Source organism: Astatotilapia calliptera, chromosome 12 (assembly GCF_900246225.1).
Source record: "Astatotilapia calliptera chromosome 12, fAstCal1.2, whole genome shotgun sequence".
Classification (NCBI taxonomy): Eukaryota; Metazoa; Chordata; class Actinopteri; order Cichliformes; family Cichlidae; genus Astatotilapia; species Astatotilapia calliptera.
The window spans coordinates 37861238-37873994 of NC_039313.1; the positions used below are offsets into that span (position 1 = coordinate 37861238).

Below are 12757 nucleotides of genomic sequence, written 5' to 3' on the forward strand. Positions count from 1 at the left end.
GTGCACACCTGTGTGGATCAGCATGCTTGCATTCCAAAGGTTTCTCCATGTAATGATCTGCTAGGGAGTGTGGGGGGCCACAGCCCCGTCCCCCAGGGCATGAAGCAGGTATGGAGGAGATCCAGGCCCCAGATATCCAGAGGCCCCAGAGTACAAGGACCTGAGGAGGACCACCAAAGGGGGGGGGGGACCGTGCCACCCTCCTGGGAAGAGCTGAGTAGAGCCCCAAAGGAGAGGTCCCCCACTGACCCCAGTAGGCACCCCCACACTCTGGAACCCACCAGGGCAAAGATATAACAACCTCCCCACCATTTAGAGAGCCCCCTAGTAGGGGCTAGGGGGCTCCAGAAATTTGTTTTAATCCGTGTCAGTCTTATAACAAAGTCATGGGGTTGAAAAATGTTATTAAAATCAAATCATCATGAGAAAAGAACGCCTTTAAAGTTCATCCAGTAAACACAAAGGACTGATCATTCTACTGAGTGTAGTCAGCTGCTTTGCTTACATGACAGATAAATAGACAAAGAAGCCAGTTGATTCGGGTTGATATGTGAATGGAAAAACTGAAAACGTCTGATCTACTTTTGACCACATTTGCCTGTGAACTCACAGTAGGCACAGTATCTACTCAGTAAGAAAATGAACTGATTAAATGCTGCTCATGCATGGCTGGAGGCTGAGGTCAGTTTAAAGTGATGTCACTACAGAGATATTTCCATCACACATCCTGATGCTCTCTAAGAACTGATGAGGCAGCATAAAGTTTCAGTCAAAAACAAGACTTTAATTTAGGAGGACGGTTTGAAGCACCCGGGCTGGATACAGCAGCTGTGAAAGGAAGAAGAATTTGTGATCGTCATCAGCTGGAAATTAAACTGCGTTGGAACTTCATGTGAAGCTGTCTGTTCTTTTCTTTCCTGTCCTCATATGTGTCCAGTTCGGCCTCATGTGTGTCATGGCTTACTTGCTGTACGGTCAACAAATATGCATCATCGGGGTCACATTTGTGGAGGGTGGTGTCATTTAGTGAACTGACCATTAAACATGATATGTGTTAATATTATAATAATACAGTAAATTCAGCATGGCTGTGTGTGTTTTATTAGGATTAGGAAAGCTTCAGTGATCTATGTGGTTATTAAAGAAACCTTGCTCACTGTGGTGTATTGTGTATATCATTGAATCTGTCAGACTTCAGCATTATCCAGTTTATTTTTAGCCCTGCTAATAACACAACTTAATCTGTAAACAAGTTAAAGATTACAGTGGGGCAAAAAAGTATTTAAAATCAGAAAGAGGAAGTACACTGCAGCCAGTAACTGCGTATGTCCTCTTAAAAGGGAAGAGAAATAAACACATATGGGACAATTCTCCCCAAATTAGACAAAATATGACCATAAGTGTCCTTTTCTGAGTCATGTTCTTCTCTACACACAACTCTTGGCCTCCAGGGCATAAAACTTTGGACTTATAACTGTGATATAAGTCCTCACAGCGCACCAAGCACGGAGAAAACTCAGTCTCAGTGCTTCAAAATTCTCACAAGATTCAAAAACTGTTTCTGTCATTTATCTGCCCAAGAACTTCATCAAATGGACCTCTATGGGTCCAGTAATCTTCAGCACATGTATCTCACTGCAGCCCGTGAGGATTTAAAACAGTTTCTTGTCTCAGTGCACCCAGCATTAACTTATCAGATGGATCGCAGCCGATCCATCAATATCAACACAATTGTGTATCCCCATGTACACAACTGATTCTTCACTTGTGCACAGCACATCTAGTAATATCTTCAGAATTACTTCAACATGGTCAACATTGATTTTCCTTTAAAATCAACTTTCCATTAGAACTCAAAATCACAACTGACTCGATTCTCTGAAATCCTGAGCCACTTAGACACCTTGCCCAGTTCTAGGTGCCCTTCTCATCAGACTTCCACGTCCGGAATTACTCTTTTTACTCACAAATAAGTGTCTCCTAAAATGATCCTGTCAATCATTGGCTATTTTTAAAACCAAGCCCACAACTCTTGGCAGGTGCCACCTGCAGTATGCCCACGCCGGAGCCCCCTTCCAACGTCTCAGAGGGGTAGGAGGTTCTCGAACCCCGTGAGTTTGACACTTATTAAACCATAAACTGACCAATTACCTATGATCCTGTGTTATCCTAAACACACATTGGTCTCTTTTACCATAAAATACCATATGACCTTTAACTCAGTACTGTCATTCTCAAGGTTTCATTATCCTTACTTCAAAACTTCACTTTATTCTCAAGAATTTAGTTTTACCACTACTGAGCCAATTTAATAGTTAAGATCATCACTCAGTGAACAGATAATTTAGAATTCATCCAATCTGCACAAATGTGCTTTTTGAACAGGTTTGTGCCTACCTTTAAATCTCTTTAGACCGGTCTTCTGTTCGCCTCATATCAGATCCAACCTTCGGCCACATTTCTTCTCTCTGTCACACGAAGAACCGGGCGGAAACACCAAATATTAACCCCGATTCTTTTGTCCCTGTGATAGAACAGAGAAACCCGACTCATAGTGTGTTAAAACATTTATATTTCTTTTTATTCAATCATCTTCTGGAAGAGAGAGACCCCTGCACAGCTCAAATGCCAGTTGCAGGATCTCTAACATTTTTAGCTCCAAGTGTGTCTTATATGGTGTTATTTCTGCACTTTACACGTCACACAGTCTCAAACATTGCTTATATGGAAAAGTTCCTCTTTTCTGTGTCTTATCTATTAATATATCTGTGCACTAAAACTTCCTGTTTTTCAGTCTGGCTGAGCACTTAGCTTGTGAGTCAAAAGTGGCCTTGCTCTACAAGCCTTCATTATTAAAGTACATAAAACAATCTAATGAGCAGATACACATTAAAAATATCTCTCTATTTCTTAACACTGCACTCACATGGACTCCACAGTCACCAGATCTCAGTACAATAGAGCACCTTTATGATGTGGTAAAATGAAGATTCACATCAGAGTTGTGCAGCTGACAAACTCTGTGACACCATCATGTCAATATGGACCAAAATCTCTGAAGCATGTTTTCAGCACCGCACCAGACAAATGGAGAAAACTTTATTGAAACTGGAAACTAAATAATTTTGAGTAAAACCAGTAAACTCTGTATCAGGTAGGAAAGAAAAACACCCACACTCTCCACAGGTCCTGCTGTTAGTTTTCTCCTATTTACTGGATTTTATGATAAATACTTTTTTGTTGTCTCATAATTTCTAGAGGTTTTAGAAACACTGCCTTTGCTACTGATTTGCTAGACAATAAAACACTGGCCATACGAGACAATCAAATAAAAGTTATTTAAACTAAAACACTGTTTTGAAACTATTTACCTCACGCTCCATGGATGAAATATTCCCCCCAAAAACATAATCCACACTAAACAACATCAGCAGACAGGAAGCTGTTATGGCATCACATGACATTAAGTTTTATTTTTGAGATGTTTTACAATCTAATCTGTTACATACAATATAGAAATGAAATGCAAACAAAAATATCCAGGAATTTTGTGATCATCTTCAATTATCAGAAGTCTGACACGAATCAGAAAAGATTTAAAAATATGCTTTAGTATGTTTAGAGAAATGAAGCTTTATTGTACAAAATGTGCTATTTTCTAAGATTGAACTGATGAATTATCATTTGCCAGTTTTTACTAATCCACTACTTATAACATGAAAAAGTATAAAACAAAGACATTTTACCTTCAAATAAGTGACTATCTTGTTTATGGAGCGTCTTTACTTTTTGTTGCATAAGAGAATGATTTTATGAATTTTATCGTTTTAACATAAAATCTCACAGATTTCAGCGCTACCACCGTATACACCGAGCCCAACCAGGAGTGGGTAGCACCTAGTCTTGACTCTGTGGAGAAGAGTCATGGTTCGAGTGCTTTCAGAGACGCTGTAGAAGGACAGAAAAATGTAATTAGCTAAATCCTTATTCAGGAACACTCCAATTCTCGAGGACTGTGGACCTTTAATGAAAGTCCTGCTGCCTGAATGTCTGAATGTATAACCGCCACTGAAACACTCCAGCGCCCATGAACTGTTATTGTTTCCAAAAGCACTCTCTTTTCCTGATCTGCTTACACTGCTGTCAGCTAATGCTATAAAGACATCATCCCCGCTCCACTCCACCTCCCAGTAACAAGGTCCTGTGAAACTCTCTCTGCTCAACACCTGAGGCCAGTCAGTGAATCTGTCAGTGTGATCATAGCGCCTGATTGTCTGAGTATGACTATATTTTGCTTTTAAGCCAGGCCCAAGCACAACACGCTGGTGTGCTGTGTTTGGGTTAAATGTGATTTCACATTTATATTTTAGGAATTCAGCTCTGGTCTTGGGCTCTGACTCTGCCTGATAAACATCCCTTTGAGTTTCTTCAACAGCAGTTATGGTCCATTCAACACTGGACTGCAGTTTCTCTCTGGACTCTGACACAGCTGCTGCCACATCCTCGGTGTAGCTCTCAGGATGAATATTGATTCTGGCTGAGTCTGGAGCTTCACTGAGACGTGACAGCAAGGTGTAGTTGTGTAGAAACTGGGTGGGGTCCTCTGTGTGAGAGAGCTGCTCCAGCTCAGTTTTTCTCCTCCTCAGCTCAGAGATCTCCTGCTGCAGGACCTTCACACTTTTCTCTTTCTCTTTAATTTTCCTCTCGATGTTCTGCTGTCTCTCTTTGAGCTCTGTCTGCTTCTCGCTCATCTCTGCTGCAGTGGAAACTGTGTCGTGGCCTTTATGTTCATCCATGGAGCACAGATAACAGATACACTGCTGATCAGTGCGGCAGAAGATCTTCATCACCTCATTGTGGCGAGGGCACAGGATCTCCTGGAGCTGCTGGAAGGGGTCCACCAGCTTGTGTTTCTTAAAGGCAGAGGATTCATAGTGAGGCTGGAGGTGCTGCTCACAGTAAGAGGCCAGACACTGCAGACAGGACTTGACAGCTTTCAGCTTTGTCTCAGTGCAGACGTCACAGCTCACATCTTCATGTTCAGCATGACAGAGATCAGCTTTAGCAGCTTGGAGTCCAGTCTTCTTTGTTTCCTCCACTAAATCTGCTATCACGGTGTTTCTCACCAGAGCAGGCCTCGGTGTGAAGGTCTGTCTGCACTGAGGACAGCTGTGGGTTTCCTTCTGATCCTCTTCATCCCAGTAGCTTTTAACACAGTTCATACAGTAGCTGTGTCCACAGGGAATAGTCACCGGCTCCTTCAGGAGATCCAAACAGATCGAGCAGCAGAGTTTGTCTCGGTTCACCTGGTTTTCTCGCTGCGCCATTTCCGGGACGCTAAATGCAATTTAGCTCGTTGTCGCCTCAATAATCCAACTCTTTTCAAACACTCAACGTCGGTTGGAAGAACACAGGAAAGCTTTATTCTGCGTGGATATTAAGCAGGTCAAACTCACAAGTCTTCTTGCTGGATGATATAAAACTGCAGAAGTTTGACGGTCTGGAAATCTGAACGTTAGCTTAAGTAATCCAGCCAGGGTTGGTCTCTTAACAGCGCACAATTAACACAAAGGTACAAAGGAAGCGCAAAGTCCCTCCTCTTTATGTGAGCATGAAGAAGGTACAGAAGAAAAGAAAAATAGAAGTATATCACGTTATAACGTGAAAAGTTTATTGTTCTAACAAGATACTTTTCACGTTTGAACAACATAATATCACGTTCATACAATATAAATATTATATTGTACGAACGTATAAAGTTTTCACGTTATAACATATTGTATTGTTCGAACATGATATATTACCATAAAACACAGTGAAGTGGGTGACAGTGCAGATCAGAGTGCGAGAAAATGGCTCGTTTATTGGAATGAATTAAGTTCTATTTTATGCTTGGATTGAGGCATGGGGAGATTTTGCTGTTATTGAGCAGTTTGGACAGTATTGTGATAAGCATGCGGACACTTAGAAGAAACCTAAAACGCATGGGACTGTACAGGAGAAAGAATGAGTCCGATCCAATTGAGGTAGCAGAATTTCTTATTGATCAACTGGAGGAACACGGGAGGCTCCATGGATACAAACTACACCACCTGAACTGCATTCAGGCAGGTTATGTTGTCGCGCAGAGTACTGTGAGACATTTACTGAAATATCTTGGCCCTTATGCGATGTATATAACAAATCCTGGACCAAATTTCATGTGGCATATTGACTCCTATGGCAAACTGAAGCCTTTTGGAATCTGTATAAATGGAGCTATTGGTGGTTTTTCAAGAGTTATGATTTGGCTTCATGCCTATTCAACAAACAATGATCCCAAAGTCATTGCTGGCTATTTCATAGCAGAAGTTGAAAAGAGGATGGGAACACCTGCTAGGATTCGCTCTGATTTGGGAACAGAAAATGTCATAATGGCCGAGATGCAACGATTCTTGCGATGGACTATGGATCCGAACGTCAGAAACTGTTTTATTACTGGATCCAGCAATCACAATCAGCGTATTGAAGGCTGGTGGGCCTTTCTGAGACGACATCATGCTCAGCACTGGATAAATCGTCTCCAGGAACTAAAAGACCATGACTGCTTTTCTGGATGTTTTTTGGACAAGCAGCTCATATTGTTTACATGCCTGAACGTCATCGAGGTATGTAACCATGTTTATATTCTTTTAATGAGTCATTGTGTGTGTGTGTGTGTGTGTGTGTGTGTGTGTGTGTGTGTGTGTGTGTGTGTGTGTGTGTGTGTGTGTGTGTGTGTGTGTGTGTTAGAGAGAAAGAGAGACACGGAGAGAGAATAAAAAGTTTGCTTTAACACCTACCATGCACCATCCCTATTATTATCACTGCGTTCAGGATATGAAAAAAATGCATATTTCACTGGCCAGAAACATAAAATGTCTAAAACAATTCACGTTTAATAATTACTTTAAATTTTCCACAGTATCACGTGTCTACCACTGTTAATCTTGTTGTTGAGTATTTTTGATAAACTCTGTTTTTCTGACTGTCACTGTGTGGTGCTTTTGGGTAACATGTTGAGCCCAGAGAAATGTGTTCTTTTACTGATATGAGATTTTTAATTTTTAATATTTAACAGGAAGAGCTGCAGCAAGTTGCACATATGTGGTACACCCACATAATACATAGAAGCAGAAATGCAGTTGCTCCAAGTGGGCGTCCGATTCTCATGTACACCATCCCTCATCTCATTGGAGGACAGGATCATCTGAAAGAGGTTTCTCGGGAGGCAGTGGATGCTTGTAAGCAAGAAGGCCAACAGAGAGGACCTTATACCTGTGATGAAGCCGTTTTCAGCTTGTGTTGCCTTATAACGTCAGAGAACTTCTTACTTCCACCAAGCACAGCAGATGAATCCATTGAACTGTATCTCTTCCTGAGAGCCTATATACTGAAGGACTTATAAACCTAAATATAATTGGGCTTTGGGAATTTTTACGGACATATTTTTTGGTACAATGTTTTATTTGTGCAATAAACAATAGAAAAGACAATTGTTATTATTTTGTTTGGATTTTCGGTTCAAGATAGTAGTATTAAATTCAGTTCTTTTGAATTCTTTTGGCGGCAGAAAAAGATTGGACTCAGAGTGGTCAAAGTTTAAAAAATTATCTTTATTTTACATTTCTGGAGGCCTGAACACACAAAGACTACTGCATTCAGCCAGCATGGTTATATTTCTGCAGCACGTCACACACACTCAGTTCCTCTTTCTTTTTGTGTCTGATTTCCTCTACAGCTCTGCACTAAACTTCCCCTTTCTAAAGTCGGTTGCCAGGGCAACCTGTCACCCTCTGACCTAGTTTTTGTCTCGTCTGAGCTTGGTTTCTAAAGGCCTCTCTTATTAAAATACATAAAACAATATAATCAGAAAATAAGCACTAAAAATATACATTTATTTCGTAACATACCCCCTTTATAACTAATTGTATTAGCTAACATAATTAACTGACTCCCTCAATAACTACTGTGAACTAAAAACAGATATAATTAGATTTTTCTGGTAAAAGGTCCTACATCACTTTTGTCACTCTTTGGAAACAGCCTCTATAGAGTTAACCTGTTTCCTCTTTCAAAAATTTACTCCTGCTTTCTTCACCCCCTTTAACGGGTAGCGCATATCCGGCCTTAACACTGTTTTTGGGCAACTTACATAACATAAAAATCCTACAAACTATTACTAAAGTCCCTCTCATTACTCTTCATTACTTTATGCTCACATTATAACCTCTGTGTAACAAGTTTTTGATCTTCTTTGCAATCTAAACAACTGCTCTTCTGAGAGGTTTCTCTGTGCTTCTTTTGGGTCACATCCGTGTCCCTCTCTCTTGGCCCGATCCGTTCAGACTGATCCTTCCTGGATTCTCGCCAACCCCTTCGTAGTTTTGCTGTGGTTCTGGAATCTGCTCCTTCTTCTGTAAAGGACAGAAAACGAAAACACCTCTCTCTGCTACGCCTCAATATCCTAATAAGTTCATCAATTGTTATCTAAATTGTCCTAAGTTAGTTTAAACTATCATGTTCTGGGCTCTATCCTTTATATGTATTTAATCTCCATGTTCTTTATGTGTGTAACCGACGCTTTTAATTTTATTCGACACACCCAGGGGAAGATATACACCATCACCATATCAGCATAGATCTCCACTAGAAAGTACACTTCAAATGGTTTTTGTCTATCAGGGTTTACGCCCCTTTTTGCTTCAAGCAGATACCTAACATGCAAAAAGTTACAGTTAGTGACAGTCGCCACAGTTCCTTTTTTGACAACCTTTAACACACTTAAAGAGACAATTTCCCCGCCTCCGCTCCAGTTGTTTTCTGTCATTGCTCTCTTCACCCTTATCTCTGGAACATCTCGAGCACGTCTTGTACAAAACTGTTATTTTTACAGGCACAAATGCAGTTACAAGAAAAATATGTCTCACCTCTACCCTAGAAATAGGTCCACGTCATGTCTGTGTCTGTAAGCATGTTTGCATTCACCCCTAAGCACTCTAAATCCCTTTCCTACGATATTTCAATCCAGACAGTCACACTGAACAAAGCTTATGACCTTCACAAGACTGAGCGGCAATTCCTATGATCACAATTGCAATGTGTGTATGAAAAATGATAATAAACGCTTATTCTAGAAATCCAAAAGAAATCAAACATTTTCAATCCTAACATCTTCCCTCCCTTCACCAAAGGATATGTTTTATTCAAGCTGCCGCCCCACAGTTTCCCCTTGAGTGTGGTATTCAGCTTCCTATGAACACCGGCATTTTATCTTCTAAAAAGGATTCAGTTTATTCTAATCCTTTGGTTTAAACATGAAAATAATGATTTCTGCCTAAGTTTTACCATACTTAAATTATCAAATACACAAAAAGTCATAAAATGATCATATAATCCATTGTTCCACATTAGACCTAAAACTCACCCTTTTTGACACATTTCCATGTGTCGAACAAAACCACAATTAGGAAATTAAAAGAAAAGAAAAAGGTTAATCATATTATTTCTCAGAACACCTCAGCAATTCTCCTCTCGAGTATATTTGCCTACAAACCTGTGTTAAGGAATAAAATCAGTTTAAGTATCATGTTAAATCTTTTGAACTCCTGGCTCCATCCAGAGCCTGCATCCTCGGAACTGCCTAGAAACAAACCTGTGTGTTAACCTGAACTTCACATTTGAAACTCAGTTTTCCCCACTTATGATCCAATCTGTGTTATAAGAAACAAAACTTAAAACAGTTATCAGTCATGTGCTTCATACAAAATTTCCATACCTTTTTAATTTCACCTCGATCCTCTGCGTGTCATGGTACTTCTTTTAATTTTGACTTTATCAGAGCTAACCAAAATGTGTTTTACTTTCCTTACTTTGCTCCTGTTTCCCTCCAGTACCACCTCGTATCACATACCCTTACCGATTGTGCTCTTTTAATAATTTACTGTTTTAAAGGGAAAAACCCTCGGTCCCCTGGACCAGTGTTTGTTATTCCATAACTCTATTCTTTTTATTAATACTTTCTCTTTATTGATTTTCATCTTATTTTACATACAGAACTAAAGAGGGCAAGGGAAACCAACACAGTCACATATGTTCACATATTCCAAAATACACAACGCCTTGTTTTACTTACACATATTACATATTACACAGGTGCATGTTCCATTCAAACAAATTCATAGCTGTCCCTCTGCATCACAGAGGTATCAGTTTCTAGTCTCTTGACGTATAACGATCCCATCGTTCCCAAAGTCTCTCTCCTTTCTCCTTCTGTAGCCGCAGTGAGAGGGTAATCAGTTCCATATGATGAATTATGTTAATAATGTCTATGACCAGCTTCCGTGTGGGGGGGCTTGTCTGTAACCAACACTTAGTAATTGCCTTTTTGCATGCAACCATAACTATTTTCAGTAAGTATGAGTCTGTTATTTATATCCTCAGGGATATTCCCAAGGTACATGGTACTAAAGGAGAAGTCCAGTGTTACTTCCAGCACATCCATCACCATTTGTTTAATCTCCTCCCAAAAGGTCTTCAGTTTAGGGCATGACCAGAAGACATGGAAGCAACCTGCAGCGACCTCCCCGCACTCCCTCCAGCATGAAGCGCCTGAACCACTTATTTTGGATTTCTGCTTTGGTGTGATGAAGAATCTAATTAAATTCTTCCATCCAAAATCTCGCCATGTTAAAGAATTTGTGGTAGACAACACATTCTTCCACATCCGCAACCAATCTTCCTCTGAGATAGTTATACCTGCTTCTTTTTCCCATCGATGACTGACATATCTTGTTGAGGTCTTTTTCATGGCTGTAAAACTTCTGTATATTTTGCCTATAGTACCTCTTATAATGTTCTCACCATAAGCATCCATAAATATTCGGATCACCCCACTAGCATCTGCGTCAAGCATTCTAATTTCCTTCCGGAAGAAGCTCCGAACCTGCAGGTAACAATAAAAATCTTCCCTGCCGATCTCGTAAATCTGACACGTCCTCAAAATTGATCAGCTCCCCATCTTACAGATTGCAGTGATTCCATGCCTGGACCACTCCCTGAATTTATGGTCTAACAATGCTGGAAGGAAGCGTGGGAGATACGCTGGCCATCCCAGCAACCCTATTTCCCTATTAAGACCAAAATTTTTAATCACATCCGCCCATTTTTTCAGGGAAAAACTTACACAGAAATTTTGCATCTGATATGCCTGTGGCAAACTCTCAAGGGACCCCAGAACAGACTGTATTGGGAAATCCATCAAAGAAAGCTCAATGTGCTTCCATTTTGCCTCAAACTTAGAGTTACACCAGCACACTAGAGGTCTGATCTGGGCTGCCAGATAGTAATCCTCAAAGCACGGTAGAGCCATGCCCCCCCGCTCACCAGGCAGCTGCAATGTTGCATATCTCACTCTCGGTCTTTTATTTCCCCATATGAATCTTGAGCAATGCATATCCCATTCCCTAAATTGTTTTGCTGGAACCTCAACTGGAAGTGCTGCAAACAAATATAGCAGCTTTGGGAGGATATTTATCTTTATCGCTCTAACTCTGCTGCCTAGATCGAGGAGGCGCAGAACCACCTCTCCAGATCTTCATATATCTTCTTGTTCACCCGATTATAATTAACTTCATATAACAATGCAAGGTCTTTTCTCAGCAGGATCCCCAAATACTCCATTTGAGATTGATGCCATCCGAATCTATATCTTGCTACCAATTGTCTTGAGGGGTTAAAGAAGAATGTCAAGATTTGAGTTTTTTGAATGTTCAGTCTCTAACCAGACAGTCTGCCATATTCTTCCAGTGTTTCCATAAGCAGAGGAATTCCCTCTTCCGGGTTTCCTAGCGCTACCAGCACATCGTCTGCATACAAGCAAATTTTATTTTCCACATTCCCTGTTGTAACCCCCTCCAATCGAGTATCTTCTCTGATGCATTGAGCCAACGGCTCAATGAAAAGGTTAAAGAGCAGTGGGCTCAACGGGCAGCCCTGCCTGCAGCCACGTTGTAGTGTTATCCAATTTGAGAGGCTTCCATTAACTTTGATCCTCGCTGTTGGAGACATATAAATCATTCTTATACACTGAATAAACCTGTCACATAGCCCAAATCTCTTCAACACATGAAGCAGAAATTCCCACCCGACTGTATCGTATGCCTTTTCCGCATCAAGCCCAATGAGAACTGTTCCAGTTTTCCCTTTAAGTATCTGGTCAATAATATGAATGGCCCTTCTGATATTATCGTGTGTTTGTCTGTTACCAATGAAGCCTGTTTGATCCTCCAGCATGGGCATCAATGTACTCAACCTCCTAGCCAAAATCGCGGCAAATAGTTTATAGTCTATATTTAACACGCTAATAGGTCTATAACCTCTGGGGTCAGTTTTATCCTTCCCTGCTTTTGGTATGACAGAGATATACTCATACCACCGTTGTCTATTATATTTTTATTTTTTTTCAATTTCCTCACTTAAAATTTTGTGGATCTCCTGTTTAACCGGCCTCATCTGCTCCAATACCTGGGGGCACCTTGTAACGGTGTGCAATTGTTCCAATTTCCCCAAATTTTCCTGCAAATCTGACAGCTTTTTTGCTCTCACCTTCTTTAGGACTGCACATTTTGCAATAATTTTACCCCTAAGGTATGCCTTAGCCGCATCCCATAAAATCGTAGGATTAACTGTTCCATTGTCATTGAGTTCTAAATATGTTTTTAACTCCTGTCCCATTTCT

At 40.5% G+C, this 12757-nt stretch overlaps 1 protein-coding gene across 1 annotated transcript; it reads right to left on the minus strand.

Annotated features, from left to right (window-relative positions):
* Positions 1 to 3827: 3827 nt before the first annotated feature.
* LOC113034061 (E3 ubiquitin/ISG15 ligase TRIM25-like) lies at positions 3828 to 5421 on the minus strand. Its single transcript, XM_026188355.1, has one exon. The coding sequence runs from the start codon at positions 5325 to 5327 to the stop codon at positions 3828 to 3830; it is 1500 nt and encodes a 499-aa protein (XP_026044140.1). The 5' UTR covers positions 5328 to 5421.
* Between the last annotated feature and the right edge of the window lie 7336 nt (positions 5422 to 12757).

Bases quoted from the DNA above. Each gene is read 5' to 3' on its own strand.
- LOC113034061 (XM_026188355.1), bottom strand. From the start codon at position 5,327: ATGGCGCAGCGAGAAAACCAGGTGAACCGAGACAAACTCTGCTGCTCG.